This window comes from Corella eumyota, chromosome 2 (genome assembly GCF_963082875.1).
Source record: "Corella eumyota chromosome 2, kaCorEumy4.1, whole genome shotgun sequence".
In the NCBI taxonomy this organism is placed as follows: Eukaryota; Metazoa; Chordata; class Ascidiacea; order Phlebobranchia; family Corellidae; genus Corella; species Corella eumyota.
The window spans coordinates 11,327,330-11,342,777 of record NC_137491.1 but is presented as its reverse complement, the minus strand read 5'-3'; the positions used below and the strand labels follow the sequence as shown (position 1 = coordinate 11,342,777).

Sequence of the window (15,448 nt, the reverse complement as noted above, 5' to 3'; positions counted from 1 at the left end):
ATAAATAATATCCAACGCATAGTTACTTCAACAGCCAATGCAAAATTCAACAGAATTAGTAATTAAACTAGGATTATTTCGATTTTTCCGAAAAAAGTTTTTATTAAAAGGTTTTTATAATCTCCGTATTAATGTATACAAAAATGTTATAATATGGTTAACATCCAAAACCCTTTCAAAACTCGGTCGATAAGATTATTAATAGATTCTTAAAGTTTCCTAATTTTGGTTTAAATTTTACAACGGGTATCGCAATAGACAAGAGCCAAATTATCAACTAATTAGGGAAATAAATTATAATTCTACTTGGAATAATAAAGAAATTAAAATAGTTTCGGAGATTTTGATTGGCCCACGATTAAAGAGCACTAAGTTCACAAAACAGTGTCAACAAAAGTAACAACCTCTTTTTTATATTGCCTTGTAAAGAACAAAACAAAAGGGCCATTTACCTTGTTTTGTTTTTACGAGGCATGTTACAACAGTTAAATGCAAAGGCGTGCACGAAATATAATGCCACTTTTTAGCAACAAACGACATAACTCCATGATTTAACCTAATAGAAAAGAAGCCCCAGGCGGATAGACAACTCATTCCTGTTAGACTTTAATGCGCACAAACGTATTTGTTTTCCCCCAGGCACAATGCCAGTGTACCTGTTCAACAACATACGTCAGGCCGTGATATTTCTCGCTACGTTCTAGATATCGTAAGATTTCACAGGAGTTGGGTCACTTTAGTTGCCTTGTTCTTTCTTAAAACTAAGATTCGAAAAAAATTATTGAAAATAAGTATTTCCGAAAATTTAAGTTACTTCAAGCTAGTGATAAAGATTTGTATAGTTGCGTAATCTTGTGTAATTTTGTATAACATATTTAAAATAAAGCCGTGAAGTTTATATTTTATTTAAGAAAAATATTGTAGTAAGATAATAAAGAAGCAGTTAATAATTAAATGGTAATTTCAGTAAAATTCAAATTATGGTTATTTATATACCAAAGGCGCTTATTTTAACTGTTATTTTTATTAAACTACAGAAGCATATTTAAACTTTGAATGGTTTTGGTAAATATACAAATTCAACTAACTGGTAAAATCGAATTGTAGTTCGATTTATCGAAAGTCTACTACTTAAAAGTGCGCAAAAGAAAGTCGAAAATCGTCAATTCTTTTGTCACAGCGCACTTAGTGTTTTTGAAAATCTTGCTATTTAATTAAAATGGGAAGATCAACTAGACATCAAGAGGTAAATGATAAAAACAACCGTGATTTTTTTTTGTTTGAATAAAATTTAATCTAATTTGCTTGTAAATACTACATGGTGTTTTTGTAAAATCTATTGACAAAGTGTAAAATAATAGGATTTTTTAGTATATGTTTGTGCTTAACTTTGTTAAAATTTTTTTTAAGCAAAAATACTCATTAAAACTATTTTTAATTCTTGTATGTAAATTTAGCTTCCTGGAGCGTACAGACGTTCAGGAGAAAGGGAAAATGAAAATCGAAGTTTAAACAGAGAGAGTCTTCCACGTAAGCCGTCCAGATATACAACGTCATCGTTCGTAAGTTATAAATCATTTTCAAGTTTTTTGTAAAACAATCTTTTTTATGTTAATTACTAAATGCGGTTTTAATTTTAATCTTTTTACAACAAAGTAACTTTGATTAAAACTAATTTTTTTTACATGCATACCATTTTAATAATGTGTTAGTTTAATATTTTTGGTTAAGTATTTACAATTGCCTAATTAAAAATTATCAAGTTCCCGTTATCTTGTTTGTTTATTATTGATAAAGCCTGCGCTTTATCTTCTAATTTCTTGTTTAAAACACTAACATAAGTTTGTTTATATTTGACTAGAACACTGCTTCAGAGTTTGGTCCCGATCATTTTAACTTTGATGAAAGTGAAACAAGTGGAAGGTACAAACAAAAAACTACGCGAATTTAACCTTTTATCATTTTGTTTTTTTGTAAAGAATCGTTTTTGGAATTATATAGGCATTTATTTTATATTGTTATTTTTCATAAACATATAAAAGCGGCCGGTATGCTGTACTATATCTTGATTCAAAATTTAATTTTCGTAGTCGATCGAGAAATATAAGTACTCTTCCCAGTGGAGGGGCATACCCTCGCCATACCTCCGGATCATCTTTTGCAAGCACCCAACTTCCTCCAGAAGATGGAAAGAGAAGAACAATCTCAATGGGAGCCCATCTTCACCACCCTTCTTCCAGAGTTTCGCAACCTCACGGATCAACTTTATCAGGAAATGGATACAGAAAATCACAAAAACCACCACCATATACGGTAGGTTAAATTTATTTTAAACTGCTTTTTAAAATTAGCAGATAACTTTTATGTTTTTTAAACAATACTGTTAAAATTATTAGCTAAATGGGTATCAACTTAAGTGTATAGTCATCAATTTATTTCTAATGTTAGTTACAAAATTAATTGTTTCATTGTTGTTAAACAGATTAGCGATTCAACAAACAGAACAAGATCCGGTAGTGAAGATCATTATAAAACGGGTTCGGATAGATCTAGTGTGTACAGCTCAGCTGATAGCTTTGGTAAAATTAAAAATTACTTTGCTTTGAATTTTGTATGCCAAATTTTCAGTAAATACTTTATTGGAATATAAATTTGATGTTATAATACCTAAAACTGATTTTAAAAATTCGAAAAATATTGGTAGAGTTGACTTTAAGAAATTTATATTTATCTTGATTTAGATTCTCATGATGATTTGGACAGGGCTTACCCACCACGCCCACCAAAGCCAGTGAGTAACAATAAACTTTTGAAATTTTTACTAATTAATTTCTTATGTGACATAACTATTTCTTAAATTAATCTTTGTTTATGCATTTGAAAAATTAATTTTAAAAATTTTAATATTTTTAAATACGTAATTTTAATTTCAAGTGATTTTGTTACAGAAATATTTAGCTGGAGATTCATCTTCTTCAAACTTTACTGGACAATTTTATCCCAATCCTATGCAGGTAAAGTATTAATCAATTTTTAAACGTGCTTCCTATACCAAAATTTTATTTTACTATGACATGTATGGGTCTATCAGTTCTATTGTTAGTTTTCACCTTTATTCAAAGTACTAATGTCAATAACTATTTGATAGAGTGCAAATATGAGTCGATTACAATCTGGATATTCTGAAGATACCACAACAACTTTAACTAATGGGGACAATCCTCCTACAGATATTGATGAATTGGCTGAATATTTTAACAAGTAAGATTGCTTTTCCAATAACAATTGCGGAACTAAATACATTTTACAACTTTTAAATTATTTGTTTTTTCCAGTAATCAATTTAAATAATATCTGCTTTAATAGAAAACTGGAAGATGTACAAAGACAAGCAGACAGTGCAATTAATGAAATATCAAGCAGAAGATCAAGAAGTCAGGTAACCAGATTTACTTAAATGTGTTTTTTTTTATATAAATTATGAGTAATTTTTTGGTACAAAATGCAAATTAACCCTTAGGCAAATCAGAATTAAGACTAGTGACAAACAACTGTTCAGTTCGTGGTAAAATCATGTTAATGAATATAAATATCACCTTTGTTAAAAGTTACTCAAATAATTTAATAAAATATAAACTTAAATGGTGTGTTAAAAAATGTTGAAACTAATATATACAGTTTTGTGCAGGTTAATGATTCTTACCCAGATGATGCATCAATGTACAGTTACAGTCGTGGGCCTCAGGGTGGTGGTTCATATGCCAGAAGAAATAACGATAATAAGGAAAAGACCATCAGACCAACCAATCGGGCAAATGCAACCACTTCAACTGATAATGCATCAACCATTACACCAACAAACAGTAGATCTTATAGACAGGTAATTGTAATAAAGTTGTTTAAATGTTCTAGAGTAAGTTCTAATTCCTAATGGATTCATAAAAAATCTTATACATTTTTACATTTATATTGTTCCATCTTCTTTTAGTCGCAAGTTTCCGATATGAGTATATCAGCTGTTCGTGATGAAATTGTAAATCTCAAAAAGCAACTTTCAAGAGGCTTGGACAACTTGGGCACCAGAAATGGTGGAAATGCTCAAGAAATGGATGAGATGGCAGAATATTTTAGTAAACGTTTGGAAGAATGTCAAAAACAAGTAAGATTATAATTACCTATTATTTTAAAAACTACCAATTTAAAATGTTCGAATCCATTACGTATTTTAATGAGGAATAAAAATACCAAAACAAAAATGCATTTATTGTAATAAAGCATGATTTAGATTTTCAATAATTATAAAAATAATTTGTCTGTGTAGGTGTACAGTGCAGTTAATAAGGTACAAAATAAAGTCGGTGAATTAAAGAATGAAGTGCCACCTCCCCCTGCTCCAAGGGTAATTAAATTTCTAACAAAAGAACAATTTTAAAATGCTTCACTTTAACATTTAAACAATAAACTAAATTATTCTTTATTTAACTGATTTTCATGAACAATAGGAATGGAATGGTGATGATGAATACTATGATAGTAGTGACAGTGGAATTGGGCCACGCAATCTTACAATAAGGCCTCCAAATCGAGCCCATGGTGATGCCAGCACAACTCGAAGTAAGTTTTTTTAATTTTTTTGTTATCTCAAAGACTAATACGAAAGTAATCTGTTACTTAACTTATACTACAAACTTTAAAAATATATTTTATTGGCATTAGATAACTTGTGTGACAACTATATTTTCGTTAAAACGTCATTATACTCATGTATTAAAGATTCACAAGTATTTCTACATAATTTATTATACATTTTGCTATTCATTCCACTTATACTATTTTTATTGTCTTTGCAAGTAATTCTTGAACAATTTTCTTAGATCAATCTAATAACCACTTTTCACAAGACCCACCACCACCGATGATGATGGCAAACCAACAACAGCGTCGTCATCATAGCAACATGATGGATGAATATCCTCCACTTCCTGATGAGGAGGAGTCGTTTGGAAGGTTGGATAGCATGATGGATTCGGAAAAGGTTGCTCCTAAAAAGATGGGCTATGATGATGAAAAGCATTTTCCACCAATCATGGATGAGGATGAAGAAAATGATTACTTTTTGGGCTCAGATGATGAGGAGGATTGGGATGATTTTGAAGAGGTAAAATTAAAATTTTTTTAAGTAATAAAAAACTATTTTTTATAGCTTAAAGTGTATAAAACACAAATGCATTTTTCATTTTATTCAAATTAATTAAGTTAGTTTAAACATTTTTAGTTTATTGACGATGATACACCAGCTCCTGAAACTGCTACTCGTGTACCAAAAATCACATTTAAGAGTAATAACTATATTTACCAAACCATATACATTACTTATGTGTTGGCCTTTTTGGCTTATGTATATGTCCGAATTAACTTTACATTGGACGCGCCTGGACTGAAACGAACCTATTGTATTGTGGTAGCTATCTTGGAGATTATTACTGCACCTTCTTTGATTTTACAGGTAAATTTAAATTGTTACAGTTTTCCTTTGCTGAATACATACCAACTAAATTATTTTAAATTTAGTATATATTATTTTTTAAACATATTTTACAAATGTGTATTTATTTATTCAAGATTTAATTTGAAAGTTTTGAAAGATCAATTTTAAACTTTTTTTAGGGATTATGTTTGTGGAAATGGGTTTCTAGAGAGCCAACAAGTGGAGACCCTTTTGAAAGAATGAAGTTTCACACCGCTAGGATTATGGTGCCTACTTACAAGGTTAGTCTTAAAAGAATATAAAATACTACCTACCTAACTTATAAATTTAAATTAGATGTACTTTAATAAACATAATTTTGAAGATTAAATTTTAATTTTGTAAGTATTATTTATGTAATTAAAAGTTTATTTATGTAATTAAAAGTTTTTCTTAATTACCAGGAACCTTTGGAAGTAGTAGCTGGTACAGTGCATGAGATTATTCACATGGACCTACCACCACATTTCCATGTTCATGTATATGTGCTGGATGATGGAAAAAGGGAAAATCTTGAAAACTGGGTGTTGTCCAAGAGAACTAAACGGTCAGTAAAAACTTAACATTTAACCAATCGTTTAAGGGTGGTATTTATGCTAAATAAAATATAAAAAGTTACCTACTTTATTTTTCGAAAATTAAACTTGATACAACTTTCATTATTATTTTCTACCAAGGGATATCTTTATTTAAACAATAGATGTTAAAAACCTAAAATAATTTCTATTTTATGTCCTATATAGACGAGTCTATCTTCACTATGTAGCAAGAGTAAAATTACCAGGTGTACCTCATCACGCTAAAGCTGGAAACATCAACCACACTCTACATTATATATTTGACGATGCATATGCTGATAAGGAATGTGTTATTATCTTTGATGCCGATTTCATGCCCAGGTAATGTGTTTGGTTGTTTACCTTATGCCTTAAACTAAGTGTTAAATATATTGGAACAACCAATTTTTTATATTGTTATATAAAAATCTTCTAATAAACATTTAGGCGTAACTATCTGCTTCGAGTGTTGCCCGTATTCTCCGAAAAACGTACAAGACCGTTGGCTTTGGTTCAAACACCCCAGTTTTTCTACAATGTAAACCCCGATGAAGATGTGTGGGATCACTTGAACGTCTCCTTTTTCCATCGTATTGAACCTAGTCTTGATCGTTGGAGTGCTGTCAATTGTTGTGGAACCAATTTTGTTGTACGTGCTGATGCCTTAAAGGATGTTGGTTATTTCCCTGTAGGTTGCTTGACTGAGGATACTTTGCTTTCACTTCGGCTCTGTACTATGGGTTGGGGTGTAGCTTACCATCATGAAATTTTAGCCATTGGCCAATCACCTCACGAAATTACAGAGATTTTCAAACAACGTTCCCGTTGGTGCAAAGGAAACTTACAAATTTTCTTGGATGAATTTCCGCTTATGCAGTCAGGTCTTTCTCTTTCTCAAAGAATCTTTTACAGTTCTTGTGGATTTAACTACTTTGCTGCTTCTATTTCCATTCCTTTTTTCCAGCTTGTTCCTGCTTGGGCTATCTTTTTTGGTTTGTGGCCTGTGTCTAGCATTGGTCTTGAGTTTGCGTTTGCTTTTTTCATTTACTACATTCTCGGTAATATCTTACTTCTTTTTCCACCCCCTGGATTTAGTATCAGAGACATGTGGAATGGTGAATTGGCTTCTACGAATTTATGGTTTACTTATTTTAATGGAGTAAGAAGAATTGTAGGAACAAAATTATTGAAAGGAAAAGGTAAATTTAAAACTATTATAATAATATTACTTACTTTGCAACCTATTTAAATAAAATTTCTTTATAATTTTACCTACATACTTTAACAAATTTAAAATTTCACTACCAATTTTTAAGGTGAGTTGACCTTTAAGACAACTAAGAAGAAGACTGAAGAAGATGAAGAAGGATCTAACGTTGGTTTCCAAAAAGAAGATGTGAGAGCGTGCTACATGCATTTTATTATGTTCTTTATTATGGTGGTCACCATTATTTATGCTATTGTAAACGGTAAGCTTTTTTTGTACGAAAATAATATCATTTGGAGGAGATTCTATGTACTGGTTGTCAAAATTATTTTAACGAGAAATAAAATATATTTAAAATTTGTTTACCAATCTGTATTTACATTTATAATATAGTTTTTATTCAACTCATTTATATTTTTTGCAGCTGTTATTGCCACAAACGTGAAGTTCTATTACTACTACATGTACATGATTGGTATGTCCTGGGCTTTAATTAACATGACTCCCTACCTAATTGTGGTAATCTACTGTTGGTATCGGGTTCGAATTCCAGGTCTACTGGTTGCTTGTTTTAGGAATGTTCAACTTTTGCTGAGATTTGTATGTGCTGCACTTATCATGGTACAGGCTTTTACTACAAGAAATTTAACAGAAAATTTTGTGTGTCCTCACGACTATACTGGAATATTAGGTAAGGCTTAAATATAATCATTCAATAATTATTATATTTCCAATGGTATATTATAACTTTTTAACAAATTTAATGTTATTTAATTTTAATAGGTCGCAGTCCCCTTGCTATGGTTCAAACCACAGATGACTTATCTGGTTTACAAGTTATGAGAAACTCTTTCTGGTTGCTTGGTTTAAAGGACGATTTTTACACCATTCAACAAGTAAAGAAAACAGCTTGTGAAGATGATGAGATTCCTATTATTGTAATGTTTATGCATCCCTCACAAGGACTTGCTTTACATGTAGAGGCAGGCCATTACATGCCTGACCAAAGAATTGGTAGGAATAGTTTTTTTTGTATATATCTTTATCCTCTATGTGGGAAAGTCGAATGCGCGACTTAAACATAGAGTAACATAAGTTACTACGACCCAGTCTCGAGTTGCCTGTGGCAGTTTGGGATAATATAGAGACTATAATTGCCCGGAAATTATGCTGTTGATTAAGTGCTGGCTCAGCAGGAGTTCATACCGTTTATAGTGCCTTACTCAAGGGCGCTACAGCATGAGATCAGTGGGGATTGAACCCACGACCTCATGTGTGGTGTAGCAAGTGTTCTTACCACTACACCACGCTGCCGGTTTATTTATTTAACACATCAAACAATTAAATTTATCGCTTCAAAATGATAAAATATTGTTATTTCAGATACATGGGAAGAATATGACGAAAAAATAGAGGAGTATGCTGAGCATTTATCAGAAGTACCATCATTAATTGTGATGGAACCTTCATTACTTATGCACACGTTTAATTCAGAAACTCAAGATCATAACAGTGATTATCAGGTAAAATGGCCATAAAATAATCTTAATAGGAATTGTTATTTTTAAATATTTTGTTGTTAAATTATATTTATAATGTAAGCAGATTTCCTAATAGTTTGATGTGAATATAATAACAATAATGTGTTAATATTTAGCTGAAATTCGCGGATCGTGTGCATAAAGTTGCAAGGTCTTTTCCAAATTCATGGATTTATGTTGATGCTGGTAATGCTATGTACTTGCAATGGAATGTTAACTTACAGCATATTATAGAAGTTTTAAAATTCATGCCAAAGAGTATTCGAGGATTTTCGATAAATGTCGGTTCCTTTGTGAATGTAACATTTAATGAACAGCTTGCAGATGAAATTCACTGTCAAACTGGATTGCATTATATTATTGATACATCTCGTAATGGAGGTGCCTTTTCTTTAAGGTAAATATAGTGTTCAATTTATATAAATATATATACACCTAACATAGACAACATTAAATAAATATAAGAAAGATACAAATCTCACAAACAACTTTCTTCAGAACATTGGATGAAATCAATGAATGTACATACGATCCACCTCAAGTAACAAATGCAAGTAGTCCCTTATGGGGTGGTGGTGCCAAGAAAAAAAAACTTGCTCTACAGGGTGTCGATACTGCCGAATTACCAAGTTCTGTTGTGGATAGTACACCTCGTAAGTTTTTGCTTAACAATTTTTCATTATAAAATATTAAAAAGAGAAATAAAAAGATTAGGAGTGTTTATGTTTTAAAGCTCCTAAATGTTTTAAACCAAAAACTATTTAGAACCATTTAATCGAAAGAAGAGATGGGTATTAGGAAATCCAAATGGCCAAGATGATCCTGTTTTTGCTGCCGACAACCCAGCTGCTGGTGGAGGTTAGTTTGAAGCATTATTTTTAAATAAAACAACCAACTCATATTTTACTTTAATACTGTCAATTTGATTTGTTAGTAATTTTAGTTTAATATTCTTTTGAGGTTTGTTTATTCATATTTTTTATTTTGCAGTTGCACCAGTTTACAATGCAGGCGGCGGAGGAGGTGGTGGAGGAGGAGGCGGAGGAGGCGGTGGAGGAGGAGCTGCATATAGTGTTGATGATTCCAGTTATTATGATTACTCCTATGGTGATGAGGGTGCGGATTCGACTATTTGTCTTACCTCAGATCAAAGTGGTTTGGATGCTTATGCATGGGTCAAAACTCCTGGAGAATCTGACGGAAGATTATATCCTTCTGGTACTTATCATCCTTGTCTGATTGATCACTACCAGGAATGTAGCGAAACATGCCCACAATATGTACCAAAAATTGCTGGTGAATTTGAAAGACCTGAAGCTTGCATATGTGGAGAAATTAAAGGATAAGCAGTATTAGTTTTCAAAAGTGCAATTTATTATTTAAAATTAATTTTATCATAGATTTTTGTGGCTAATGTTTGTTTTTACATACCTTTATTGTTCATGTTGTAGAGTTGGTTGCTTTTTGTATATAGATATCACAATAATAAACCTGAAAAATGGTGAAAATAAAATACTGTAAAAACAAATTTGTCATTATTATAATTTTCTCCGGTCCTTAGGAAGGACAATTCTACAAAGTTGTAAGAAAAAGTTTTAGCGACCAACACCAACAAGTTTCTTACCTCAAAAAACATTTATTTTTACATTTAAACATTTGGCAGGTAAAAAATATCTGCTTGTTGCTTCTTTATTGTTATACTGAAAATGAACAGGTTTGGAATATTTTTTTTAAAACGCATCAGTTATATTTTAATTCGTTTAATACAGCTTTGGATCTAATATTTTAAATATAATTCATTTATTATCTTGTATTCAGCAATTTTTAAAAAGTAATGTTTTATATCCCTTAAGGCTGTAGTCTACTTGGTTTAGTGGTTTGAACAGCATACAACTTAGCTGTTAAAGAACCACAAAAATCTATCTTTTATAAGTTGGCTATCAAATTATTTAAAATGTTGTAGCTTTAAAGAGGTAGAGGCTTGTTTTCCAAATGCTTGGATTTAACTTTAAAATTAAACATCACCTTTTTTTGAATAAATGTTATAAAAATTTTTAAGTTGCCAGGTGTATGCAAAATAATATTAACCCAATACAATTTTTTTTTTAATTCTTTGTTAATTGAAAGGTAGTAAAACTGCCCAAGGCTAGATTTCTTAGATAGTTTTGTAAACTTTTCCTAGAAGGTTGCCAAAATTTCCATATTAAGTAAAAGCTTTTGCTATATATTTTAAGAAGCTTATAATTTAGATTTATATTACATGCTGAAATGATAAGTTTCCCTATCTCCTATCAATAGCTATAATATTAAATTTAAAACTGTAGGGATTTATTAGTGTATATGGATTTTAATTTTCAAATTAGTTTAAATTTTTGGTTGTAACAAAATTTTATATTTAATTAGTTTCTTAGGCCATAGAAAACAATGAAGTTAATTTCATTGGGGTTGGTGGTGTGTGCAGCTCTAGTTGTAATTCAGGTTTTAGCTATTACTTTGTTTCAAATCCTTTCAATAAAAAATAATAATGTTTGTTCTTACAACTATACCAAAAGCCAAGGTAAGAACTAAATATTTGTTGAGGTTTTTTACTTTTGTTTCTAAAACTTTAAAAAACTTGTTAATCTTTTATAACTTAGTTTTAATTTTTAGGCCGCAGTCCTCTTGAGATGGTTAAAAGCATAAACATATCATCTGATTTACTAGCCTCGGAAAGAGCTTTTTGGTTGTTTGGTATAGAGGATGATTTTAACACTATTAAAATGGTGCAAAAATGGGGTTGTGATTATGATGAAATCGTTATTATTGTTATATCAATGCATTCTTCACAGGGTTTAGACAATGAGACAGGCTTATCAAACCAAACCATTGGTAAAAGTTTTATTTAGACTTTAATTTTCTTTGACTTTAAAAATTATATTTAAATTTAAAATTTGAATAAAAATTTTAATATGTATTAAATTTGAGTAAGTTTTATATTGTATTTCAATATTAATTAAATATATAGACAACTGGGAAAAATATGATGAAAAAATAATGGAATATTCAAGGCATTTATCCCAAATTTCAACCATAATTGTAATGGAACCTTTCACTATTATGCATTCATTTGAAGGAATTCAAAATTACAATTCCAACAACAATGATTTTCAGGTAAAAATACAAACAGCATTGTTGTTTAATAAAATATAGGTAACACCCTATATCAATTTAAAACTATAATTAAGGTGAAATTTCAAAATCGGGTGCACAAAGTTGCAAACTTATTTTCCAATTCATGGACATATGTTAATACTGGAAATTCTACATATTTGAAATGGAAAATGAATTTAAAGCCTACTGTGGAATTTGTTTGCAATCATAAGTATAGTGGAATTCTGGGTAAGAAAAACAATTATGATTAATATTTTTAATAGTTATATTGTTAAAATTGGTATATTTAGCTGTTATATTATAAAAGTCAAATATTTGGTTATTTTACTGCAAACTTATCCATATTTATTGATTATAGGTCGCAGTCCACTTGCTATGGTTTAAACCACAGATGACTTATCTGGTTTACAAGTTATGAGAAATTCTTTCTGGTTGTTTGGTTCAAATGATGATTTCTACACCATTCAACAAGTAAAGAAAACAGCTTGTGAAGATGATAAAATTCCTATTATTGTAATGTTTATGCATCCCTCACAAGGACTTGTTTTAGATGTAGAGGCAAGTCATTACAGGCCGAATCAAAAAATTGGTAAGGACAATTAAATTTTTAACAGCATTTTATTTACAAATTAAATGTAAATCTTTAAAAATAATAAAAAAAATGTTTCTTACAGATACATGGAAAGAATATGACAAAAAAATGGAGCAATATGCCAAGCAATTATCTGAAGTACCATCATTAATTGTGATGGAACCCTCGTTACTTATAAACACATTTAGTTCTTTTCGTCACTACCATAACATTGATTATCAGGTATATTATAAAAAACAATCTTAGTATAAACTGTTATTTTAAAAATATTTGGTATAAAACAATAGGCCTATCTATATTTTAACAGATTTTATTGTTCATTGATGTGAATATAATAACAATAATGTGTTAATATTTAGCTAAAATTTGTGGCTCGTGTGCATAAAGTTGCAAGATGGTTTCCAAACTCATGGATCTATGTTGATGTTGGTAATGCTATTTACTTGCAATGGAAAGATAACTTAGAATATATTATAGAAACTTTGGCATCCATGCCAAGCTACATCCGAGGATTTTCAATAAATGTTGGTTCTTTTGTGAATGTTACATTTAATGAACAGCTAGCGGATATAATTCACTGTCGAACTGGACTCCATTATATTATTGATACATCTCGTAATGGAGGCACATTTTCTTCAAGGTAGGTATATCATTTACCTTTTATGTATATAAAACCATTATAAACAAATTTAAATAATTATAAGAAAAATACTATTATTTTATTCAGAACATTGGATGAAATTAACTATTGCACATATGATCCACCTCAAGTAAATAATGCAAGCATTCCACTGTGGGGCGGTGGTGCAACACCACGTAAGTTTTAGTTTTACTACTTTTTTATAAAAAAATATTATTTTATTAGAATAACAAAAAAGCTACAAACATGTTTTAAACTTAAGCTACAAACATGTTTTAAACTTAAAACTGTTTAGAATCATTTGGTAGAAAAAGGCGATGGGTATTAGGAAATCCAAACGATCGGGGTGATCCTATTTTTGGTGCTGACACTCCAGCTGCTGGTGGAGGTTAGTTTTAGTATTTAAAAAAAATAAAACTACAAACTGATTGGATTATTACATATTTGCCTAAAAAATAAGATGTTACTTTATTATTGTAAAATTTATATTAATTTTTGTTTAATCTCCTTTCTGGATTAAGGTTAATTTATTGTTATTATTTTTTAGTTGCACCAGTTTACTCTGGTGGCGGCCTAGGTGAAGGCTATGAAGGAACTGCATACAGTGCTGAAGATTCCAGTTATTATGATTATCCCTATGGCTACAATGGTGCAGATGTAACTCTTTGTGTCACCGAGGATTATGGTTTAGATGCCTATGCTTGGGTCAACACACCAGGAGAATCTGATGGAAGATTATATCCCTACGGCAGTTATCATCCTTGTCTGATTGATCACTACCAGGAATGTAGTGAAACATGCCCACAATTTGTACAAAAAATTGCTGGTGAATTTGAATGACCTGAAGCTTGCATATGCAAAAAAATTAACAGATAAACAGTAAACCTAATTTTATTATAGATTTTACATCATTTTATTGTTCATGTTGTAGTTTTGGCCACTTTTTGTAAATAGATTTTATTGATAAATATGAAAAATGGTGAAAGTAAATTACATTTAAAAAAAAAACTTGTAATTATAATAGATTTGCTTCTATTTAAATACTAAAAATTTGTAAAAAAAGGCTGCTAACAAGTTTCTACTTACTGCTAAATTTAAAATACCAAAATCTTATTAAGCTGTGATCTGCAATGAAACTAGATTAAGTAAAAATTTAATAGTGGTAGTTTATTAAATAATTTTTTTTTTTGGTTTAAGATCATACTTTTAGCAATGAATATTTCTATAGCTCTTTGTTTGTAAGGTTTGTAGATTTCATGCGACAAGTTAAAACTTTTTTTTAGGACCACTATTGGTCTAAATTTTGTCAATTCTATTCAAAGGATGTTTTCTATATTATTTATCCTTTCTATGACAATTTTTTGCGATTATTAATAATGTAAAATGCAACTTCATTACGTTGTTCCTAACAACGTAATTTGTTTACCCCTTTAAAAATTACTAATTTACAACCATTTTTGTTGCGGACGTCGGGGTAGGGCTATGATAGACTTTGGTGTACACACACTTAAACGGTTAGCGAAGATTTTAATCTTTAGTTTATATATTTTTTAAAAATTTAAATTTATCTATATAAACTAATGCGTAAGATAGGGATTTTAAGAACGTTGTTTTCAGCACGTATTGTTTTTGTCACGGGGTCCTTTATTTTAAACACGAATGTTTCTGTAACCGGTATCTTTCTTGTGTGACTAAAAACTTCACGTGGAAAAGTTTTTTCGGATCGTATATTATATATTATTCTTTTAGGTAAATATTTCTTAAACATGTAATATTTTAAGACTCCGAAGTGCGTTGCAGGAGAGGATCTTAAGGCCCTTGGATTCAAAAATCTTGCTGTCTAGAGGCCCTGCAAAAAATGCAGTATGTTTAATGCCCTAAGTTGGTTTAAGGTGTTTGTTTAAAGCCCTAAGTTTGTTTAAGGTGTCATTCTTTCAGGTAGTATATCAAAAAATTGTTGTCGATTTAGTGACACTATAATTGTGTGACAAGTTTTGACATAAAAATGTGTCAACTTTTGTCACATATAGTTTTGCCACTATGTGTCAGGAAAAAGAACAACCCCGTAGACAGACAGGATGGAAGCAAGTGTGAATATGAATATTTAGGTTGTACTAGTTATCTATGGCTTAACTTTAACAGTTGTCAGTTTGGAGGAATGTGGCAGTCACAAAGGTTTTAAATATGTTTAAACGCCTGTTATTCGTTGTTGTTATTAACTAAAAGTTTATTTT

General features: G+C 30.3%; 1 protein-coding gene and 1 pseudogene across 1 annotated transcript; both read left to right on the top strand.

Annotated features, from left to right (window-relative positions):
* Positions 1 to 1,041: 1,041 nt before the first annotated feature.
* Positions 1,042 to 10,354, top strand: LOC145743925 (uncharacterized). The gene is made up of 27 exons (XM_082561999.1): positions 1,042 to 1,246; positions 1,458 to 1,562; positions 1,862 to 1,923; positions 2,091 to 2,313; positions 2,483 to 2,579; positions 2,742 to 2,791; positions 2,949 to 3,014; positions 3,149 to 3,261; positions 3,367 to 3,439; positions 3,689 to 3,880; positions 3,989 to 4,159; positions 4,322 to 4,399; positions 4,503 to 4,614; positions 4,875 to 5,158; positions 5,276 to 5,506; positions 5,668 to 5,769; positions 5,932 to 6,074; positions 6,271 to 6,426; positions 6,532 to 7,283; positions 7,401 to 7,553; positions 7,716 to 7,982; positions 8,075 to 8,305; positions 8,675 to 8,814; positions 8,949 to 9,229; positions 9,331 to 9,485; positions 9,598 to 9,690; positions 9,823 to 10,354. Exons 1-27 carry the CDS (start codon positions 1,220 to 1,222, stop codon positions 10,176 to 10,178), a joined length of 4,713 nt encoding a protein of 1,570 aa, XP_082418125.1. The 5' UTR covers positions 1,042 to 1,219; the 3' UTR covers positions 10,179 to 10,354.
* Positions 10,355 to 11,256: 902 nt separating this feature from the next.
* On the top strand, positions 11,257 to 14,054 carry LOC145742392 (uncharacterized; annotated as a pseudogene).
* Positions 14,055 to 15,448: the final 1,394 nt, after the last annotated feature.